Source organism: Oncorhynchus keta, chromosome 25 (assembly GCF_023373465.1).
Source record: "Oncorhynchus keta strain PuntledgeMale-10-30-2019 chromosome 25, Oket_V2, whole genome shotgun sequence".
Lineage (NCBI taxonomy): Eukaryota > Metazoa > Chordata > Actinopteri > Salmoniformes > Salmonidae > Oncorhynchus > Oncorhynchus keta.
The window spans coordinates 8,769,534-8,794,725 of record NC_068445.1 but is presented as its reverse complement, the minus strand read 5'-3'; the positions used below and the strand labels follow the sequence as shown (position 1 = coordinate 8,794,725).

At 40.4% G+C, this 25,192-nt stretch overlaps 1 protein-coding gene across 1 annotated transcript in view; it reads right to left on the bottom strand.

Annotated features, from left to right (window-relative positions):
* LOC118357824 (transient receptor potential cation channel subfamily M member 6-like) overlaps positions 1-18,637 on the bottom strand; it is an 85,191-nt gene extending 66,554 nt beyond the window's left edge. The window contains exon 1 of the mRNA XM_052479984.1: positions 18,617-18,637. Within this exon, the coding sequence (XP_052335944.1) occupies positions 18,617-18,637 (21 nt within the window). The remainder of the gene's footprint in view (positions 1-18,616) is intronic.
* Positions 18,638-25,192: the final 6,555 nt, after the last annotated feature.

The window sequence follows — 25,192 nt, the reverse complement described above, 5'->3', positions numbered from 1 at the left end:
TCTGCCGGATCATCCTACACATAACCACTGTTTGTCTACAGTACATATACATATAGTTTTCATGAATTCTTCCGCAATAGGTGGCTAACCTGTGTTTGCATTTACCATCTACTACACCGCTACTCTTGATTTTTTCACATCGTAAGAAACAGAAATTCCAGAACGTTTCTTTTGAAACACCTCTCGGGTTGATGAGAGAATGGCCATTGGTGTTGCTATTGATAAACTAACAGGTACATTTTCCAGAAAGTATATATTTCCATCTGTCTTGTAGGAGTATTTCTCATCCATCTTCACCTAATGCTGCTCACATATTTTTGGTCAGTAGTTGTGTGGTTGTGGTCAGTATTTGTGGACAGGAGATGAGGTAAGTAGTTATGGTCTGTAGTTGTGTTGGTGTGGCCAGTAGTTGTGGCCAGTAGTTGTGTGGTCAGTAGTTCTGTGGTTGTGGTCAGTTGTTGTGTGGTTGTGGTCAGTAGTTGTGGTCAGTAGTTGTATGGTTGTGGTCTGTAGTTGTGTGGTTGTGGTCAGTAGTTGTGGTCAGTAGTTGTATGGTTGTGGTCTGTAGTTGTGTGGTTGTGGTCAGTAATTGTGGCCAATTGTTGTGGTCAGTAGTTGTGTGGTTGTGGTCAGTAATTGTGGTCATGGTTGTGGTCAGTATTTGTGGTTATTAGTTGTGGTCAGTAGTTGTGTGGTTGTGGTCTGTAGTTGTGTGGTTGTGGCCTGTAGTTGTGGTTATTAGTTGTGGTCAGTAAGTACGCTTTTCTTTAGGAATCTAATGAAGTAAAAGTAGTCAAAAATATAAATAGTAAAGTACAGATACCCCAAAAAACTACATAAGTAGTACTTTCAAGTATTTTTACTTAACTACTATACCCTACTGGATTAGACTATGGCAATGTTCTACTCTCCGGCTACCCGGATAAAGCACTAAATAAACTTCAGTTAGTGCTAAATATGTCTGCTAGAATCTTGACTAGAACCCCAAAATTGTAATATATTACTACAGTGCTAGCTTCTCGACACTGGCTTCCTGTTAGGGCTGATTTCAAGGTTTTACTGATAACCTACAAAGCATTACATGGACTACAATTGGTCCTGCCGTACATACCTACGCGTACGCTACAGTCACAAGACGCAGGCCCCCTTGTTGTCCCTAGAATTTCTAAGCAAACAGCTGGAGGCAGGGCTTTCTCCTATAGAGATCCATTTGTATGGAATGGTCAGCCTATCCGCGTGAAAGACGCAGACTCAGTCTCGACCTTTTAAGTCTTTACTGAAGACTTGTCTCTTCAGTAGGTCCTATGATTGAGTGTAGCCTGGCCCAGGGGTGCGAATGTGAACTGCAAGGCACGGGAGTGACGAACTGTCCATGCTGTCTCTGCCTGGCCGGCTCCCCTCTCTCCACTGGGATTCTCTGTCCCTGACCCTATTAAGGTGGCTGAGTTACTGGTTCACTAGTGCTTTTTCATGCCATACCTAGGAGGGATGTGTCACATCGTGGCAGGCTTTTTTCGTTATACTCGACTTAAGTGGGTTGAGTCACTGACATGATCTTCCTGTCCGGTTTTGCTCCAACTCGGGCTTGTGCGGTGGAGGAGAACTTTGTGGGCTATACTCGTCTGTTGATATTCCTCTAGTGGTGTGGGGACTGTGCTTCGGCAAAATGGGTGGGGTTATATCCTGTCTGGTTGGCCCTGTCCAGGGCTATCGTCGGACAAGGTCACAGTGTCCCCCTGTCTCAGCTTCCATTGTCTATGCTACAATAGTCTATGTGCCGGGGGATAGGGTCAGTTTAAATTTAAGTATGCTCCCTCTAATTAATCTCTCTCTCTCTCTCGGACTATGCCTCAGGATTACCTGGCCTGATGACTCCTGGCAGTTTTGCCTGAGGCTATGGAACCCTGACCTGTTCACCAGACGTGCTGCTGCTCCAGTTTCAACTGTTCTGCCTGCGGCTATGTAACCATGACCCGTTCACCAGAGGTGCTACCTTGTCCCGAACCTGCTGTTTTTGACTCTCTCTCTCATTTACAGCACGAGTGGTTGTGAGTAGATGCGCTTGTTTTGAGATCACATTTGTTCATATTCTTTGCTAGTAAGTCAGTTAGTAGCCCAGTTATAGCTAATTCCAACAATGGAAGTGGTTGCTTCCTACAAGAGCACAAAACTTGTATTTCTAAGTAACCCCAAAAACAAGGACATTTCTAAGTGACCCCAAACTTTTGAACGGTAGTGTACATACATTTAAAATGTCACACATAGCTGGTGAGGTAAGTGTGTGTGTCAGAGCTGTGTGTAATTTAACTATGGAAACTATTTGCAATTTAACATATTAATGCTTTTTATATTAAAACAAAGATGATGCAGTCAGTCTCTCCTTTACTTTTAGCCAAGAGAGAGTGGCATGTATAGTATTGGTATTAGCCCTCTGATTACAGTGAAGAGCAAGACAATAACCACTCAAACGTCCTTCTTCGAATGCTTCATACCAAAATGACTGCATAAAATCAAATCAAATTTTATTTGCCACATGTGCCGAATACAACTGTTGTAGACTTTACCGTGGCATGCTTGCTTACGAGCAATGTTCCCTCTAAGCTGCGAACAGGAGCACAGCTCTCCCAGGACTGCCTCACAGAAGAAATATCAGCCCACGCAGAGAAGCAACGAGATTGAACTTTACTCAACTTTCTAGTTATCCCCTTTAGTTAACACTATCAACGTTTCCATTTACTGTGGGAATTGTGATCGAATCAACACAATATTAGTCACTTTCAATGCAACATAACAAAACAAAACAAACTATGACAGATATTTTCTTGTATGCAGAGTGCATTGAAGTAGGATTCTATTGCATTGACAGGCCCATACTCTACACAGACCGGTGCACTGTATCCTATCAGAGCTGCAGTATCCCTACAGTATATGCAAATAGACCATTGCCATATATGGATTTGTGCCATTCACTTTGAACTGGACTGTGTTTACAGCACGAGTGGTTGTGAGTAGATGCGCTTGTTTTGAGATCACATTTGTTCATATTCTTTGCTAGTAAGTCAGTTAGTAGCCCAGTTATAGCTATTATTTCAGCAATGGAAGTTGTTGCTTCCTACAAGAGCACAAAACGTATGCATTTCTAGCCATCTTTGAAAAGCAAGTCAGGTAAAGAGCTTTTTTCTGTCTTAAAGGGGCAGTGTTGTATTTTGAGACCAATAGGCAGAGGATTTCATAATTTGTCTGATTCTCTGTAATAACGGTATGGGAATAATAATGCATTTTATTTTGCATCAAACAAAACATTTTCAGTCACCTCCTTTTCTGAAGGACAAGTGGATAAACAGGTTCATGTCAATCCCTACATGTTTTTTTTTTCAAAAGTTTCATTGATTGTAGGCCTACAATGAACAACACACATTGGCTGCTACTGTAGGCTGAATGACAGAACAGCTATTTCCATGTTAAAATGTTATGGGATGCATTTTCTCCATAGTTTTTATGGTAGGCCACACTGATCAAAAAGCCAAAGCAGGCTACTTGGGCACCAGAAAACATATACCAGAAGTTGCAAAGGATTTTCACAGCTTTCAAGTGTGAGCTCAACAGACCTAAAAATCTGCTCAGTGCCGGAAAATAATTGAGGGAACATTGCTTACGAGCCATTCCCAACAACGCAGAGTTTTAAAATAATAATACAAATAAAATAGTAACATGAGGAATAAAATAACATACAAGAATTGATCTATATAGAGGGAGTATAGTTTACAAGGTCCAGAAAGGTACATTAGCAGGCTACTCATGTGGTGTATTTGATCACAACATCGCACGTGCTCTCTCTCTCTTTCTTCTTGCTCCCAGCCATGGGTGTATTCATTATGGAAACCGTTTAGAACCAAACAGAGGCAAAAGGAGAAAAACAAGAGTTTCTATTGGAATAATTCAGGTTGGTCCCTCCAATGTCTGCGAAACATTTTGCAACAGAATCAACGTAATGAATACGCCCCAGTTCTTTTGGTTTCTTCATTTTAAAATCAGCAAGCAAGAGCAAGCTGTAGTAGTAAATACATTTTTCAAAATAAGTGTACAACAAGCTATTGTAGGCCAAGTCTAGCTTTTGGCCCAATGGTTCCCAACCAGGGCTACTAGGACCCCTCCGGTTACTTGGCCTATCCACTAGGGGTACTTACTAGTAAAAAAACTACTAGTAAAATGCACATGAGGGGGTACTTCAGGGGTACTCCGGGCAGAGCCAAATTCTGTTGGTGGTACAGTAACCAAAAAAGGTAGGGAACTGCTGTTTTATCCTGTAGGCCTACCCAATGAATTTACAGTGATTTTTTTTTATTTTTTAAATGTACAAATTAGATTTATATGAAATGACAGGCAGCCTAGGATAAACGTATTGCTCAAAAAAGAAGAACAACTCATAGACATACTGATATTCCTGCCTTCCACATGGACTGTCGTCCTCCCCATTTGGTAACAACTCCTCAAACATCTGATTTAATCCAATCACTTTTTCCTCATTGAGGAACCATCTCCTTTTGATTCCCATTGAATTCATCTTCAACGGATAAAGACTGCAAGAAACCCTTAAATTAGATCACTTTTCACAAGCTGTGGTCTCGCATAATTGCTCAAGAGTTTTTTGGTGCTTTCAAAACAACTGGGAACTCGAGAGAGAAAAAAAAAAAGCGAACTCAAATAATGATGGAAAGTCTGAGCTTTAGAAAGATGCCAACGTTTCTGACTTTGAATACGAGTTGGATTACCGTTCAGAACTATTTTCCCAATCGGAGTTTGTTTGTTTCCCGAGTTCTCAGTTGTTTTGAATGCAGCATTTCTGGGTTATACACAGAAGTTACACATAGTAGAATCCAATACGTAAATGCTAAAATGCTGACATTTAATCGATTACAAATGACATGACCATCCCCTGGATTAAAGAAAAATATACTAAACACTCCCTGACTGAAATTGAAAAAGCATGACCTTTCCCCATTTTCCTCCGGGTAACAAATGCATACATTTTGACCGGCCCTGTCCCTTAACCACAAATCTTTGCATTACACATATGGTGTTGGCGACCCACTTGAATCCAAATGCAATACTTCAAAATGTAGCTAGCTGTCTTCTCTCCCTGCACAGTTTATAAGGGGCTATAACTGCAATGCTTGCATTTAGCCACTGTCACTATTCCTTCCAAACCACTCATTGTTGAATTTGCGATTTCCAACTTGTTGTGGAATGTTTATGTACAGTGGCCGATGGGCACCGATACGTTTTATCTATAATTTCTCTTCATTATTTCTATTCGTATGACAAGGACTAAAAAGGATTTGCCGGTAGATTGCTGACTTGATTCATGATGATGACTGCAAGCTAAGATTTTGAAAATAAGATGTTCACATGATCAGTACAATCAAAGCTACAGTAGATATAACGTGATTTGCCGTCATTTTATCTGTGGCCAATGACCTTGAGCCTTCTTGGAAGGGCACTACTAATGTAACTCTAAGGCAGGACCCAAAGGGCTTGAATTGTCGATGTCTACCCTTACTAAGGACTTAAACTTGGCGGTGACTAGTGTCCCCATGAGTGACAGAACACTGAGCCAATCACAGCGCAACGCTCCTATTTTCTGCCGGCTTGCCTCACCAACATAGAAAGCACTGTGCTAGGCTGAAATACCTGCATATTGAAGCTGCTTTACTCAAGAAAACAAAAAAGAGACTGTTTGTATGCGGCTTTAATAACTCAATGATATATATATATATATATTTTACATTGTTTGCAAACTGATATGTGACTCGTATTAATTTCCCCCCTTTTTGTTGCTAAAAATGTGGGTTTCAAAACAGGTGGGGCTCTTATTTTGATGATATAGGCTACCAGAAATCAACTAAATTTAGCACGTACTGTTCAGTAAAAAGTATCCCGAAACGTATTACTTTTGGTGCGTGCGTTCAAGACAACTGGGAATTCGGAAAGTTTTGTAAACTGAATTATAACAACTGTTATCGCTATGTTACAATGCCGATTGGGCTAAAGCTGTCTAGTAGTGTGCGTCTTCTAGCATTAGCTTAGTGTGGTTATGTAAGTGTTTACGAAATGAATATTGAGATACTTTGCTACATGACATTTGTGCTAGTTGGCAAAAGATATGCTGCATAGCTAGCTCTAGCTGTAAAGATAGCTCCATTGATTCACTATTGCTGACAATCATGTAATGTTAGCTATCTATAGAGGCACTTGTTGCTTGCCTTTCGTTTAGCGCATTGGGGTTAAATGTGGAATGCATGTCAAATGCACAACCAACACTTCCTGTCCCTTCAAAATAGAGGTTCACCTTTCTAACTCCATTATATCATATTCATGTTACGATAAGGTGACATTTCTCAGTTTCTTCTTTAGATTCAAGATTATAAACTAGCCACAAAAATAAGTGTTTATTGACTTACTTGATGAACTGCTTTACTGTACCTGGTTAGCTAACTGTTATATCCCAGCTAACTGGTTAACCATTGATCATCTTTTTCAATGATTGGCATACAGCCAAAACAACAGTATCTATTGCTAGACGAAAGATATGCCCCTAGCTATAGATTAGTCAGTGGTTGCACATCTAACTAGCTGGAACGAAGCAAGTGTGTGAATAGTAGACATGTAAATGTCTCACTCAGGCACTCTAAAAATGTTACAGGCTGTCAAATGCTTGCTTCTTCTGTCGTTGTTTTTATCATTACTCAACTCCTCTGTGAGGGGAACGGCACCTCAGTACCTCCAGGCTCTGATCAGGCCCTACACCCAAACAAGGGCACTGCGTTCATCCACCTCTGGCCTGCTCGCCTCCCTACCACTGAGGAAGTACAGTTCCCGCTCAGCCCAGTCAAAACTGTTCGCTGCTCTGGCCCCCGAATGGTGGAACAAACTCCCTCACGACGCCAGGACAGCGGAGTCAATCACCACCTTCCGGAGACACCTGAAACCCCACCTCTTTAAGGAATACCTAGGATAGGATAAGTAATCCTTCTCACCCCCCCTAAAAGATTTAGATGCACTATTGTAAAGTGGCTGTTCCACTGGATGTCATAAGGTGAATGCACCAATTTGTAAGTCGCTCTGGATAAGAGCGTCTGCTAAATGACTTAAATGTAATGTAATGTAAATGTCCTCTGAAACCACATTAGGGGAGAGGCTTTGAAAGAGAGGTGAGGAATGGAGGAAACAAGGAAAGAGCCGCAAGGATTTGACAGCTAGTGGGTGGGTGGGTAAAATGGAACATAACCATAAAGAAAGCATAGTGATACAAACGTTTGTTTGGTTGTTTGTTTGTGTGTGTGTGTGTGTGTGTGTGTGTGTGTGTGTGTGTGTGTGTGTGTGTGTGTGTGTGTGTGTGTGTGTGTGTGTGTGTGTGTGTGTGTGTGTGTGTGTGTGTGTGTGTGTGTGTGTGTGTGTGTGTGTGTGTTTATCGCTCCTACTTGTCATCTGTAATTTCAAAGTTCAAAATGTGTATTGAATTTACCATTTTCAATCTACTGATATGCACTCACACACATACTTGTATCAGAATAGAAACACCAGCAGAGCTACAGTACCCCTCATTCTGAAACGACACCTCTTCAGGTTTGATATAGTCTACCATGGTCAGTCCCCTTCTTTATAGTCACACAACCAATGAGCTAATGCATGACTATTTATGTTGGTTTCGGGAGCTCAACATTACTGACTTTGTATGGCACTTGAACTTTGCATATTACATAAGAATAGTGAAACGCTCACATGATGAACAAGTTCTGTGTGTGTGTGTGTGTGTGTGTGTGTGTGTGTGTGTGTGTGTGTGTGTGTGTGTGTGTGTGTGTGTGTGTGTGTGTGTGTGTGTGTGTGTGTGTGTGTGTGTGTGTGTGTGTGTGTGTGTGTGCGTGCGTGCGTGCGTGCGTGCGTGCGTGCGTGCGTGCGTGCGTGCGTGCGTGCGTGCGTGCGTGCGTGCGTGAGAGAGAGAGAGAGAGAGAGAGAGAGAGAGAGAGAGAGAGAGAGAGAGAGAGAGAGAGAGAGAGAGAGAGAGAGAGAGAGAGAGAGAGAGATACCAGGCACTGCCCAGACACAACCGCTACCATAGACCCTACGCTCTAGACACAATCTGAGAGGGATTGATGTGGTGACATGGAGATAGCTCCACCACCTTGCCCTCCGACAGACTTGGTGACATTTTTTTGCCATTTTGCTTACACCTGTCCAATCCTCTCAGATCTTTACAGGTGCCTAGGTTGTATGTGCTAATGGTTGTTTCTGGACCTTCAGCATGTCAGTTGAGGCATTGGTTGGACGTTTCATTCCATTGCTGGACACACCCACGGTACCCTATCAGGCTGATCACACTAGCCAGGCAGTGCTGGTTCTTCCTCAGAGTATGTTTGTGAATAGTTGGAGACAGGCTATAAACAGTGAAAGGATATTTACATGTCTACTATTCACACATTTGCTTCGTTCCAGCTAGTTAGATGTGCAACCATTGACTAACTATAGCTAGGGGCATATCGCTAGTTTATAAGATTACCAATGGTTAGGTAGCTAGGATATATATATCCAGTGGCGATTTTAGCATGTAAATCTTGGTGGGGCAAAAAAAAAGAGAGTGAAGAAAAAGCAGCCAACAAGTGCTCAGCATATGTGGGAACACCTTCAAGACTGTTGGATAAGCATTCCAGGTGAAGCTGGTTGAGAGAATGACAAGCGTGTGCAAAGCTGTCATCAAGGAAAAGGGTGGCTATTTGAAGAATCTGAAATATAAAATATTTTCAGATTTGTTTAACACTTATTTGGTTATTACATGATTCCATATGTGTTATTTCATAGTGTTGATGTCTTCACTATTATTCTACAATGTAGAAAATAGTCAAAATAAAGAAAAACCCTTGAATGAGTAGGTGTTCTAAAACCTTTGACCGGTACTGTACTTGTGCTCCCCCATGTACTTTTTGTAGTGATTTGTTGTTAATAATAATTCATTTCAACATTTTTTTTCCAAAGTATTTTCCCAGTCCGAGTTTGTTTTTCCCAGAGTTTCCAGTTGTTTTGAGCTCGGCAGAAGTCATGCTGCATTGACATCATGTCCAATGTTAAAACAGTCCTTTAAATCCAGGCTGCGGACCACACACCCACTCCACTGAATAGCAGGCTAGTCTTTGCAATGCTTGCAGTTAGCTACTAATTCCTTCCAAACCACTCATTGTTCGATTTGCAATTTCCAACTTGTTGTATGATGTTGACAGTACAATCAAAGCTGCTGTAGATATAATGTGATTTTAATGTAAATTCAATGTAAATTGTCCAGGTGGTCATTGGATTAATTGTTCAGTAGTCTTATAGCTTGGGGGTGGAAGCTGTTAAGGAGCCTTTTGGACCTAGACTTGGCGCTCCGGTACCGCTTGCCATGCGGTAGCAGTGAGAGCAATCTATGTCTCTAACAATTTTTTGGCCTTCCTCTGACATCACCTGGGAAACATAGGTCCTGGATGGCAGGAAGCTTAGCCCAGTGATGTATTTGGCCGTACGCACTACCCTCTGTAGCGCCTTACTGTCAGATACCGAGCAGTTGCCATACCAGGCAGTGATGCAACCGGTCAGGATGCTCTCGAGGGTGCAGCTGTAGAACGTTTTGAGGATCTGGGGACCCATGCCAAATCGTTTAAGTCTCCTGAGGGGGAAAAGGTGTTGTCGTGCCCTCTCCATGACTGTCTTGGTGTGTTTGGACCATGATAGTTTGTTGGTGATGTGGATACCAAGGAACTTTAAACTCTTGACCCGCTCCAGCCCTGTCGATGTAAATAGGGGCCTGTTCAGGCCCTCCTTTTCCTATAGTCCACAATCATCTCCTTTTTCTTGCTCACAATGAAGGAGAGGTTGTTGGCCTGGCACCACACTGATAGGTCTTTGACCTCCTCGCCTACCACTGTTGTGTCATCAACAAACTTAATGTTGTTGGAGTCGTAATTGGCCATGCAGTCGTGGGTGAACATGGAGTATAGGAGGGGACTAAGCACGTACCCCTGAGGGGAACCGGCGTTGAGGATCAGTGTGGCAGATGTGTCAGGAAGTCCAGGATCCAGTTGCAGAGGGAGGTGTTTAGTCCCAGGGCCCTTAGCTTAGTGATGAGCTTTGTGGGCATTATGATGTTGAATGCTGAGCTGTAGTTAATGAACAGCATTCTCACATAGGTGTTCCTTTTGTCCAGGTGGGAAATGGCAGAGTGGAGTGTGATTGAGATTGTGTCATCTGTGGATCTGTTGGGGCGTATGCAAATTGGAGTGGGTCTAGGGTTTCCGGGATGATGGTGTTGATGTCAGCCATGACCAGCCTTTCAAAGCACTTCATGGTTACCGACAGTTGGTCCGCACGTGCTGAGTACACATCCTGGTAATTCGTCTGGCCCTGTTGCCTTGTGAATGTTGACCTGTTTAAAGGTCTGTTGACCTGTTTAAAGGCCACACAGTGGTCTGGAAAAGCTGGTGCTCTCATGCATGCTTCAGTGTTGCTTGCCTCGAAGCAAGCATAAAAAGCATTTAGCTCATCTGGTAGGCTCGCATCACTGGGATGCTCATGGTTGGGTTTCCCTTTGTACTTGTAGTCCATAATAGTTTGCATGCCCTGCCACATCTGATGAATGTCAGAGCAGGTGTAGTAGGATTCAATCTTAGTCCTGTATTGACACTTTGCCTGTTTGATGGTTCGTCTGAGGACATAGCGGGATTGTTAAATTTTCAGTCTCCTCCATTTCCACTGAATGATGTTAACTGTATGGAATTCTTTCCTAATAATAATAATAATGTATTATTAACAAATTTACAGAAAGAACTGTGTGAAGGCCAGCTTACAGAAGAGGAACTTTTTGAGGCAATAAAATATTTTCAGTCTGGAAAAACACCAGGGCTTGACGGTATACCAGTAGAGGTATATCAGACCTTTTTTTGATGTACTCAAAGATTGAACATTGAAGATACCAGGCCTGGTCTTCATAGCAGATTTTGAAAAGGTGTTTGATAAAGTACGACTATAATTTATATATAAATGCCTTGATTACTTTAATTTAGTTGAATCTCTTATACAATGGGTTAAAGTTATGTACAGCAACCCCACATGTAAAATAGTAAATAATGGTTACTTCTCAAAAAGTATTGAGCTTTTAAGAGGAGTAAAACAAGGATGTCCGTTGTTTCCATATCTATTTATTATGGCCATTGATATGCTAGCTATTAAAATTAGATCCAACAAGAACATCAAGGGGTTAGAAATCCAGGGGATAAAAATAAAAGTGTCAATGTATGCTGATGACTCTAGTTATTTCTTAAGCGCACAATCTGGATCCCTGTACAGTCTCATTGAAGATCTTGATCACTTTTCTAGCCTCTCAGGATTAAAACCTAATTATGACAAGTGTACCATATTCTGTATTGGATCGTAAAAAAAATGTGTTTACACTACCTTGTAGTTTACCAATAAAATGGGTGTAATGGTTTTCTTTAGGTGAAGTAGAGGCGGACCAAAACGCAGCGTGATGGTTATTCATGTTTTTTAATAAAGACACTAGACATGAATAAACTAACAAAAACAATAAATGTGGAAAACCAAAAACAGCCCTATCTGGTGCAAAACACATAGACAGGAACAATCACCCACAAACACACAGTGAAACCCAGGCTACCTAAGTATGATTCTCAATCAGAGACAACTAATGACACCTGCCTCTGATTGAGAACCATACTAGGCCGAAACATAGAAATACCCCAAAACATAGAAAAACAAACATAGATTGCCCACCCAACTCACGCCCTGACCATACTAAATAAATTCAAAACAAAGGAAATAAAGGTCAGAACGTGACAATGGGTGAATGGTGAATTAGACATACTTGGTATTCACATCTCAAAAAATATATGAATTAACTTACCACAATCAATTTCAATAGAAAGTTAGCAAAAATAGATAAGATTCTGCCACCATGGAGAGGTAAATACTTGTCTATTTATGGAAAAATCACATTGATTAACTTTTTGGTCCTATCTTACTTACTTATTAATGGCACTGCCTACTTCAGACGATTCGTAAACTAAATCGTATGAGCAAAAAATATGTCATTTTATTTGGAATGTTATGCCAGACAAAATTAAACATGCCTATTTATATAATGAATATGAGTTTGGGGGGGCTAAAATGATTAAATATTAAAGCTTTAAACCTCTCACTAAAGCTTCACTCATGCATAAGTTATACTTAAACCCAAAATGGTTCTCCAGTAGATTATTCAGAAAGGCTTTGTTAAAAAATTGCCTTTTTGCCTTTATACAGATTACAACTTCTCATTTCCGACTAATTGAAAATGAAATTTTGTTTAAAGTATCGCCCTTTCTTAAACAAGCCTTACAAAGCTGGTTACAATTTCCGTTTTATCCTCCAGAAAAGATATAACAAATATTACAACAAATGTTATGATTGAACTCAAATAGAATGATTAATTTAAAAAAACATTCTTAATGGATAAAACTTTTTTTTTTAAATTATATTTATGAATGATATTATGAATAGAAACGGAAGAGTGACGTCACATATGCAGCTATCAAAACTATATGGGAATATTTCAAATTTTACAACCAAAAGCATTACCACAAAAATGGAGGAGACGTCGTTAACTTGTTTGCCTGCCATGTGTTAAAGATACAAATTGGCTGAAAGGAACTGGCACTTTGAGGACAAAAATGTTGACAGCTGTGCCATACAGGTTGCAAAATAAATAGGAAGAGATTTTCGATGTATCAATTCCATGGCACATGGTTTATGAACTATTACAAAAAACTACACTTGATTCAACACTTACAGTTTTTAAATTTAAATTATTATATACAATTCTTGCCACCAACAGAATGCTATATATATATATATAATAATAATATATGCCATTTAGCAGACGCTTTTAGCCAAAGCGACTTATGTGCATACATTCTACGTATGGGTGGTCCCGGGAATCGAACCCACTACCCTGGCGTTACAAGCGCCATGCTCTACCAACTGAGCTACAGAAGGACCACAAGTGGGGCAAAAAAGTATTTAGTCAGCCACCAATTGGGCAAGTTCTCCCACTTAAAAAGATGAGAGAGGCCTGTAATTTCCATCATAGGTACACTTCAACTATGACAGACAAAATGAATCCAGAAAATCACATTGTAGGATTTTTAATGAATTTATTTGCAAATTATGGTGGAAAATAAGTATTTGGTCACCTACAAACAAGCAAGATGTCTGGCTCTCACAGACCTGTAACTTCTTCTTTAAGAGGCTCCTCTGTCCTCCACTCGTTACCTGTATTAATGGCACCTGTTTGAACTTGTTATCAGTATAAAATACACCTGTCCACAACCTCAAACAGTCACACTCCAAACTCCACTATGGCAAAGACCAAAGAGCTGTCAAAGGACACCAGAAACAAAATTGTAGACCTGCACCAGGCTGGGAAGACTGAATCTGCAATAGGTAAGCAGCTTGGTTTGATGAAATAAACTGTGGGAGCAATTATTAAGAAATGGAAGACATACAAGACCACTGATAATCTCCCTCGATCTGGGGCTCCACACAAGATCTCACCCCGTGGGGTGAGCATTTCAAGGTCCTGAAGTGGCCTAGCCAGTCTCCAGTTTCCCAGCAACAGCCCCAAAACATCACTTCTCTAGAGGGTATCTGCATGGAGGAATGGGCCAAAATACCAGCAACAGTGTGTGAAAACCTTGTGAAGACTTACAGAAAACGTTTGACCTCTGTCATTGCCAACAAAGGGTATATAACAAAGTATTGAGAAAAACTTTTGTTATTGACCAAATACCTATTTTCCACCATAATTTGCAAATAAATTCATAAAAAATCCTACAATGTGATTTTCTGGATATTTGTTTTCTCATTTTGTCTGTCATAGTTGAAGTGTACCTATGATGAAAATTATAGGCCTCTCTCATCTTTTTAAGTGGGAGAACTTGCACAATTGGTGGCTGACTAAATACTTTTTTGCCCCACTGTATGGGGCATACAACAATCTCAGCTCTGTAGATTTTTCTGGAAGAGACAGAATCAATATATAATTTATTCTGGTATTGCCCCTATGTAGCTTGTTTCTGGTCACAGGTTCAGGAATGGTTAAAAAAGCACATCATTCACTTAAAATGAACCTTACAAATAGCAGTGTTGGGCGATTTGGAAAGCCATAGTCAGTCAATAAAGGTTTTCATCTGTAGCTCACAATCTGTGGATACTATATGATTAGAAAAGTTTAAAAAATGGTGTAAAACATCACAGCACAATTGAAAAATATATGGCACATGGAAACGAAACAACGGTGGTTTATGGTGATAGGTGGGATGGGCTGAGGGGTGGCATTGCAGAGCTCATGTTTGGTCATGTATTATTGTTATGTGACTGCTTTATATAAAAGTACCATGTATGTTAAATGTGTATGCAAAATGTATATGTAAAATGTATATATATGTAGCAGAAAAGCTTTGTCCTCAGAAGAGGGGGGTGATGGAGGGGTTATTAAGAAAAAAGAAAAAGAAATCGCCCATTTTCAAGCCCTGACCTCCTTAGCTACTGTTGCCTTCCAGGTCAAATGCACCGTTAAATAATTCAACAATTAAAACACACAACAATTATGTAAACCCCCCATTTTTGCCCTATCACTCATAAGCTTCCATGCATTAATTTAAAACAAAAGCTGGACCTGGGCCTAGGCATCAGACTCCAGAGTCCTTTATAGCAGAGTTGTGTCAGAGGTGGTTGGTTTTCAATTGGCTAACACTTATAGCATGGTTTGTACTGAAGAATGTTGAGTCCGGATGCTATCAGAAACTTGAACATTTTTAATAAGCATGATAACAAGCATTCGATGTCACACCTCTGTAATTACAGACTGCAATTACCACCGGTTGGTTACATGTTGTTACTAGAGTAGCTATGAATTATTACAATTAATTACAATACTTGTTAGTGTAATTACATATGCAATTACACTGTAATAAGGACCCCTTAAAATAGTGTTACCCAATATTGTGAGGAAATTGTTACAGAGAGGCACTTAAGTTCAACTGCTTAGACTGCATCAAGCCAAAGGGTCTCAATGAACAGATCGCTTTTTCATCTTTTTTGTAAATATGTTTTTCTTTGTTTATTTCTCTGTCTTTTGCTGTTCAAGTGGAATGTACAGTACAAGTCACAAGTTTGGACACACCTACTCATTCAAGGGTTTTTCCTTATTTGACCATTTTCTACATTGTAGAATAATAGTGAAGACATCACAACTATGAAGTAACACATATGGAATCATTCAATAACCAAAAAAGTGTTAAATAAATCAAAAGATATTTTGTATTTGAGATTCTTCAAATTTGTCATCCTTTGCCTTGATGACAGCTTTGCACGCTCTTGGCATTCTCTCAACCAGATTCATGAGGTAGTCACCTGGAATTTTCAGTCTGAGAAAGTTATTTCGGAGTTCCCCGTCGTCGTAAATGCACCATCACATACAACTTCAGATATGAACCCGGAAGTATCGTCTGTAGCACCACCCATTGACCTTTCGTTATTTTGTGCAAACGTTAGCTATGTAGCTAGCATTTGGAACAACTAATTTGAAGTAAACTTGAGTGCACCGTAGGCCTATGCATGTATCAATTGAAAAGTCACCTGAAGCTTGAGAGGAATGGGAGATGCAATAGAGGACGACTGGTAAAGACTGAACTGAACTGTGTGTGTGGTAAGCTTCCTGGCGCCCAGAGCTGCTGAGGTATCACCCGTGGGTGTCATACATTGTGAAGAAGTCCAGTGGCCACACGACTCAGGCTGATTCCCAGGGTAACTAGCCCCCCACTGGGCACACACTGGTTGAATCAACATTGTTCCACATCATTTCAATGAAATTACTTTGAACCAAGATGGAATAGACGTCTGTGCCCAGTGGGTCTCTACAAGATCGTCCCCAGACTCCATCTTCATCGACCATCCCCCTGACCACCTTCCTCTGATCAAGCCATGATCAACTGCCCCTCTCCATCTTTGGAGGATGCTGAATGCACTCAGACATGGCATTTATTGGTTGACCTAGCCAACTATAGCTAGGCTACTCATGAGGATGTATTACTAGTTTGTTTTTTGCTTTGAGATAGTTATGAAAACCACTACAGAAATGTAATCTTGTTATTATTATTGGTTTACTTAGTTTAGTAGAGCGTAATCTTCACACAAAAAAAGTGATACATGCAAGAGCAGTCTGCGGGTTACTTTTTTCTTTCAACTTAATTGTTACCATGCACCTTACACAAGATAGCTCTGATGTGCGAGTGCATTTTTTTAATGTTGGAAGTAAAACACACCAACAGTAGATGTACTGGTATCAATTTTTTATTTATTACAAACAAACACTTTTCAATGAGAAAACAGAAATCCACTTTGAGTTTAAAGGACTTAGAGTGAGAGCCCCTGCAGCGCCTCACCCATCCCCGCATACCACTTCCAGGATGTGGCTGTGACCTCCCCTCCCTCCATGCTGACTCCGGTGGGGGGAGCTTTCAACACCTGAAAAATATGGTAAGGATAGCTTTCAGCATCAAACATACTACATGTAAAACCCTGTAAAAGGTATTATGCCAATTGCAGTACATTTCTCTGGAATACATGCACATTTCTAGCATGCATATTTTCACACTTACATGAATGTGCCAGTGAAGCATAGGAAATAGATGGGAAAGTGTTGTTGCTTCAGAGAAAAGGGGAACTTTATTAGCCAAGCACAACATTAAGTGTAAGTATTTTGCTTCAGGTCCTCCCACTTCTTTTTCACCCATGCAGGTGATAGCTGTCCCTCCACCTCCTTCACAAAGATCGTGAAAAGACATAAGATCAAGTACAACATTAACCAAAACATGAGCAAAGTAGAGTTGTGTGAACTTTCTGTAGCTAGACTGCCACATACTTTATCAAATTGCAGTGCCAAGGTGAAACAGTACACTCTTAGGGAAAAAAGGTGCCATCTAGAACATGAAAAGGTTATTTGGCTGTCCCCATAGGAAAAACCTTTGAAGAACCCTTTTTGGCTCCAGGTAGAACCCTTTTGGTTCCCAACCTGGTCTCAGAGTATTTCGCATTATTCTGTACGTAAATCTGAGTAAGTAGCTGAAAAGTTGCTAATTAGCTAAAATGCTAAAGTTCTCCATGATGGTATTCGAACTCGCAAACCTTTGGGTTGCTAGACATTTGCGTTTTAAGTTCACCCATCCACCCTGACCAACCATCCTACTTTAGTTTTTCATTAAGTAAGCATCTGTCTTATGTAACCATATGGTATGTAATTTATCATACTAAGTTGACCCCGGATTTACATTTACTTTGAGACCAGGCTGTGGTTCCAGGTAGAACCTTTTTGGAATCTATATACCTGGAACAAAAAATGGTTCTACCTGGAACTAAATAGGGCTCTCCTATGGGGACAGCCGAATAACCGTTTTGGAACTCTTTTTTTTCTAAGAGTGCCATGAGAGCATCTTACCATTACTTTCACCATAACAGGTTATGTGCAATGAAACTAGCTAGCTAGGCTAATGTTAAATATGAAGTCGTTGCTCAACAGCAAGTAAACCTGTAACTAACATTACTGTTCTAAAGCTAACTTCTAATCCTACTAGCGAAAGGCACGGCAGGCTGCAAATCTGCTTTCAAAGATGTAGCTACAATGAAAAGGTCATGATCATTTTAAATAACAAAACCTACTTACATTTGAGAACCACCGCAGAGGCTTCGGTATTCGCAATCTTCCAAGTTGTTTTGTTGTTTACTTGAAGAGATCTAGCTATGAAAAACTTGCAGCCCCATTCTTCCAATGCATTGTGGCTGTGAAATTCCCTAAAAGTATGCGACGAATCCTACTAAATGAAAAGCCAAAATGAGTATAACATCCTGGCATTTAAAACATATTCGATATTGGAAAATTCACATATTATAAAACTTAATTTTATCGCAAACTCAAACTGGCTACTATTTAGGATGTATTATGGGCATTCGGACACAGCCAAAGAGATTTACCTTCATTATGGGCATCTCAACAACTCCCATGTCGCTCATCATTTATGCAGCACACACACTTCAAGCTTTTGTTTTGCACACCCCACGTTTGGGTTACAATTTTTTTTCTTTTAAATCGCATATATAAACTTTGACTTCAGGTTTAGAGTTACTTAACGATTATACTTTTCACACCTTTTTGATTTCCGTGTACTTATATAATAAGCAGTTGTATTATTATCTGATAGTAAAGACTAATTCAGAATCATTTGAGGACTCATAACTTTATCCAAATGAATTTAGAAAGGAAAATAGTGCTAATTTCAGTTAGGCTACAATTTTGCCATTTCATACCACTGATATTCTAATTAGATACTAATTCAACATTTCTGGCTATCATCACCTTTTTTCCAATTATCTCTTCGCATTGTAGCCTCCATAATTTGACAACTGGGCTATCATAGAAACTTGCTAATGAACTGCCTTGCTTATAGGAAGATAAAATACAACGTATTTTTTAACTTACCATTGTAGGAGCTGCATTCATATTGGCACACAAATGGACCTGACGTAGGTCCACACCTTTACCTGACATAAGTAACCTACAAAGTGGGCGGATTCGATTATAATTTGCCGCTGGGCACCGGTCTATGGCCCATGACAGGAATGGGCTAAAGTCAGTGTTTCCTCTGGAAAGTTTTGTAGCAGTGGAGGGGAAAGGTAGCGGAGTGACTTTTTAAAAGAACATTCTACTCAAAAATAAATGAAAATAAAATGATCCTGACACTATCTAAAATATAATTTCCACCTCCAGAAATGAGCCCAATGAACATATTGGTAAAATTCTTTGTTAAAATTATTTTTAATATTGGACCATGCATAACCTATGCATGGTTCATATGGTCAGGTATGCTATTAGCATTCAGGTGTGTGTCTGTGTGTGTGGGGGGGGCTCATTTACCTAGGTTGGTAGAGACACAAGGGACCTCAAGAGTTAACCAACCCTGTGAGAGTGTTTTGTGCCTCATACTTTAACTGGTGCAGCATAGTGGCTATAAATAAAGTATTTTATTTTACCAGGCAAGTCAGATAAGAACAAATTTTTGTTTACAATGACATCCTACTCCGGTCAAAACCTAACCCGGACGATGCTGGGCCAATTGTGCGCCGCCCTATGGGACTCCCAATCACGGACGGTTGTGATACAGCCTGGAATCGAACCAGGGTCTGTAGTGACACCTCTGGCACTGAGATGCAGTGCCTAAGACCGCTGCGCCACTCAGAAGTCCCAGGGTATGGTGAGCATTGTGAAAGTTTGAGTTTTGCAGGCCTCGCTGTTTTATAGTGTCGCCACGGCTTACATGTGCATTGGTGGGGAGCAGAACCACCCATATGTCTACATTGTATAGATTTATCGATCGCTCTGATGGGCAGTGTCTGTGGCCCCCTCTTGCATAAGAGTTCCATGGTGGGTAGATACTCCATGGCACCAGAGGAGAAGTCTTTGGCAGGGGGTCGGTTCTCCATTTGGTCCAGAGAGGTTCCCACTCTGCAGAAGTAAAAGGTCCAGCTCTGGCAAAGGGACCCTCCAGTACTGTAATGAGTTGAAAGTGCATAGGTAATTTGCCATCATCAACTCCATCTTTGTGTGTGACCTTCCGAGCGAGATGACTTCACTCTCACACAGTCACAGAGTATCTGCACATGTGCATAGGTTTGCTTCACGCTGTTAGAGCGTAGTAGGTACTGGACCAAAACACCAGAGAAGTTTAGCCTCTCGCTTCAACCACTGAGGTATAATAAGAAATGGAGACTGCGTCCAAGATGTCCGATTGTTGTTTTCAAGATGATCTACTTACGTTCACATTCGCCGATTCATGGACCGTCTATATCCGAGTTGCATGACATGCGCACTAACACTCATTGTGCACAGGGAGCAGAGGCGACGTCATCACTTCATCCAAAAACACGACAGACATTGGATGAATATAAAATGTTAATGATGGGGGGAAAATGGCCTCAGCGACAATTATTAGAATAATTAAATGGATGATTTGTGCATAAAGGGGATGATTAAAGTGTCTTATTAGGAATGTTCAAATTTGACTGCTCTATGTGGCCGTTGATGGTAATTGTCTTTGTGGGCCGTGTGTCAGATAAACTGCAGTACCGAAGCAAAACTGTAGGAGCAGTAGAAACTGTGCTTCTCGACAGGAACCCCGGCCCAGTAAATCACTGGAGCCGAGCTCCCTGCCATGCAGAATCTCTATTCCAGGCAGTGTCAGAGGAAGACCCTAAAAATTGTCAGACTCCAGCCACCCAAGTCATTGACTGTTCTCTCTGCTACTGCACGGCAAGCAGTACCGATACACCAGTGGTGGAAAAAGCACCCAATTGTCATACTTGAGTAAAAGTAAAGATACTTGAGTCATTTTCTAAGGTAAAAGTGACCATTTTTCTGTCCTGCCAAGCATTCAAAATGTAATGAGTACTATTGGGTGTCAGGGAAAATGTATGGAGTAAAAAGTATATAATTTTCTTTAGGAATGTACTGAAGTAAAGTAAAAGTTGTCAAAAATATAAATAGTAAAGTACCGATAACCCCAAAAATACTTAAGTAGTACTTTGAAGTATTTTTACTTCAGTACTTTATACCACTGCGATGCACCATGTCTGGATCCAACAGGACCCAGAAACAGCTTCTACCCCCCAAGCAATAAGACTGCTAAATAGTTAGTTAAATAGTTAACCAATAGCAACCCGGAATATTGGCATTGACCCTTTTTGCACTAACTCTTGACTCATCACATACGCTAATGTTATTGTTTATTATCTATCCCGTTGCCTAGTCACCGATCTACAGTATATGTACATATCTACCTCAATTACCTCGTACCCCTGCACATCAACTTGGTACTAGTACCCCGTGCATATAGCCAAGCTATCGTTACTCATTGTGTATCAGAGAATGGCGTCGGAGAGGATGGCTGACTTTTTACAGGCTCCTAACCAACTATGATATTTTGTTACTTATTTTGAACATAATGCTGCTGCTACCATCTCTTATGACCGAAAATAACTTCTGGACATCAGAACAGCGATTACTCACCTTGAACTGGAAGAAGCTTTTTCCTTTAACGAGTTTGACGCAAATTATATACTGCTTTCTCGGGAACAGGCCCAAATCCCCATAATTTGCATGAAGAAAAGACGGAGAAAAAGGGAGGAGACCTTCTGAGAATTTGTAGACGAGCGAGTAAACCCCCACTGCCATCCGTTCTATTGGCCAAAATGCAATCATTGGAAAATAAAATCAATGCCATATGATCAAGATTATCCTACCAACGGGACATTAAAAACTATAATATCTTGTGTTTCACTGAGTCGTGGCTGAACAACGACACAGATCATTTAGAGCGGGATGTCCCATACACCGGCAAAACAGAGAATCTATGTCTGGTAAGACGAGGGGTGGGGGTGTGTGTCTATTTGTCAATAACAGTGACTCGCTCAATACAGAAGTGGTCAGATGACAAGGATGCTACGCTACAGGACTGTTTTGCTAGCACAGACTGGAATATGTTCCGGGATTCATCCAATGGCATTGAGGAGTATACTACCTCAGTCATCAGTTTCATCAATAAGTGCATCGACGACGTCGTCCCCACAGTGACTGTATGTACATATCCCAAACATAAGCCATGGATTACAGGCAACAACCGAATTGAGCTAAAGGCTAGAGCTGCTGCTTTCAAGGAGCGGGACACTAATCCGGACGCTTATAAGAAATCTTGCTATGCCCTCAGACAAACCATCAAACAAGCAAAGCGTCAATACAGGATTAAGATTGGATACTACTACACCGGCTTTGACGCTCGTCGGATGTGGCAGGGCTTGAAAACTATTATGGACTACAAAGGGAAACCCAGACGCGAGCTGCCCAGTGACGCGAGCCTACCAGACGAGCTACAGTGGTTTGTCCTTTAAAAGTTGCAGCATAGCTTGCATGGTGCCGCAGAATTCAATGGAACGTTATTTAAGTGTCAGCCATTGTAACCATTAAAGCTAGTTAGTGCTAATTTGACCACCAGAGGGCATCTTTGAGAAGCATTTGATAGCCTTCAATAGTGGCTGTACTAGAGATTTTAAAACCTTTTTTTGTAAGAGCATAGTATAATGGGACTGATTTTAAGAAGTTTTGCTTAATTAATTTCATTAATATTATGGTGTTTCTATTCGAAGAAAATGTTTCCGTTAGGATGGAATGGAAAATATGACGCTGTACAATGTGACGGTCGGGAGTAGGAGCATAACACTAAGAGCATAACATTTCCACACTCTAATTGTATAATTGTAGTCTAACCAATACTCAAACGGAGATTCAGTGAAAATAAAAATCGAATTGATTTATCAAGACCAGTCCCCATGCTTGTCTCAGAGCAGCGCGAAACAGTGCTAAAATAGTGACTACAACGGGTAGGCTATTGCTTCTAACTTCAATATGCTCTTAAAATAAATAAGACCTACACCACATTACTCAACACTTGTGAGACTCATGTCAACTATGTTAGGCCTACAGTATATCAATCGCAGATAATTACATATGGGTCTCCCAGGTGGCAGCCGGCATGGGTATTGAACCTGCATCTGTAGCAACACATTTTGCACTGCGATGCAGTGTCTTAGACCACTGTGCCAATCGGGGGGGCTATTATGATAATGTACATGGTGTCCAGGTCAGGATAACCAAAACATTTCTTTATTAAAGACTATCAGAAAGAATGTTGGTACTTATTTATTTTGATCCAAAGCCATGAATGAGTGAGTCACTCAGGTTTATGTAGGTGCCGGGCTATATGACTGTGCCATCAACTTGATAATATATAACAATATTTTGGAGTGTACTTCGTTTTCCAAAAAACGAGAGTGATCGATTGTAATCTGAATAAAGACCAAACGAATATTTGTAAAGGCCAAAACATTTATTTCTGTTTTTAGAGGGAGAGAAATGCTGGGCCAATTGTGCACCGCCCTATGGGACTCCCAATCACGGTCAGATGTGACACATAATAATAATAATAATAATAATAATAATAATAATAATAATAATAATACTTTGTTGTATTATTTGTTTTATCTTTTCTGGTGGATTAATCTGAAATTGCAACCAATCACGGCCGGTTGTGATACAGCCAACCTAACTAAGAAATACATTTAACAATAGAATTATCCCCCTACCCTCCACCTAGGCAAGTCCACTGTCCAGCTACCTGCTAATAGCCATAATGGTGCTGTACAACGTGACTGTATGTGTTTGAAAGAGTATTTTCCAGTAAGCAACAATATGTTTACCTTCATTAAACAACTTTGTTCCAATATTTCTGTAATTCAGGAATATTTATTCCAATAGTAATTCATTATGGATCCATAACTAAATAAACATCTGCATTTTGAAAGAGTATTTTATCATTTTTTTTAAATAACCAAAGCATAGAGATGCTGATGAAGAAAGACAGTACTGTACAGTAAATGCTTTTACATTTAGATAATAAAGTATTTAAAGCATTTTGAAGATATACGCCACCTGCATTTGTTTATTAGGCTACTATTTGTAAATATAGCTAGTTTGATATTTAGAATGATTTATTTATGTTTTTAGAGGGAGAGAAAACAGACCCTACAGTCAATTCATGCATCTCCCAGTCGAGGCCGGAATGGCTATTGAACCAGCATCTGTATGAACACAGCTTGCACTGCGATGCAGTGTCTTGGACCACTGCGCCACTAAGGCACTGTACAACGTGACCGGTCGGGAGTAGGCTACAGTACTACAGTAAGAGCAAAATAATCCTAACATTTCCACACCCTAATTGTAGTCTAAGTTTATCTTAGAATAAAAACCTTGTGTATAATTACATATGGGTCTCCCAGGTGGCGGCCGGCATGGGTATCAAACATGCATCTGCAGCAACACATTTTGCACTGCGATACAGTGTCTTAGACCACTGCGCCAATCGGGAGGGCTATCATAATACTGTACATGGTGTCCAGGTCAGGATAACCAAAACATTTCTTTATTAAAGGTCACTTAGAAATGTCCTTGTTTTTGAAAGAAAAGCACATTTTTTGACCATTAAAATAACATCAAATTGATCAGAAATACAGTGTAGACATTGTTAATGTTGTAAATGACTATTGTAGCTGGAAACGGCAGATTTTTAATGGAATATCTACATAGGCGAACAGAGTCCCATTATCAGCAACCTTCACTCCTGTGTTCCAATGGCACGTTGTGTCCCAGATTTGCTGCACCTGTACTGACCTCATTTTGCTCTGACGTCAACTGTGGCACCTTATTTATGTAAACAGTTGTGTGCCTTTCCAAATCATGTCCAATCAATTGAATTTACCACAGGTGGACTCCAATCAAACATCTCAAGGATGATAAATGAAAACAGAATACAGCCGAGCTCAATTTCAAGTCTCATAGAAAAGGGTCTGAATACAAACCTGTTTTCGCTTGTCATTATGGGGTAATGTGTTTAGATTGATGAGGAACAAAAATCTATTTAATCCACTTTAGAATAAGGCTGTAATGTAACAAAACGTGGAAAAAGTCCATCTCGGAATACTTTCCGATTGCACTGTATGTTGTCCTTGTCTGTTTGTATACTTCTTGTATGTATACTGGTGTTCTCATCCTCAGACTGCCAGGTAGACTGTGTAGACTTCCAATAATTAACAGGTATCAATGTTTTGACTGAAAGTTACTGTAAATTGTACACACACCCGGTCTGTCCAACGAGAGGCTGTATCTGTCCTCTTTTCCCGCCCACCACTATCAAGAATCTTCTCCACCAACAGCGCCACATGTCGGTTGCTTGAGGAAGAGTAATTGAGAATAGCCAGATAGGGTGTTCATTCCAATAGGTAGGGCAATCATAGTCAGTGAATCATTTAATGTATGTACTGGATCTCCCTTACATATGCTGTGTGTTAACTGGTATATGATAAGGGTTCACCACTGATGTCTGTATCCTCTGTAAACAACTGTGACTCTCAGATGTACCTGGCTGTATGAAGACAGTAATTGACAAAAGGG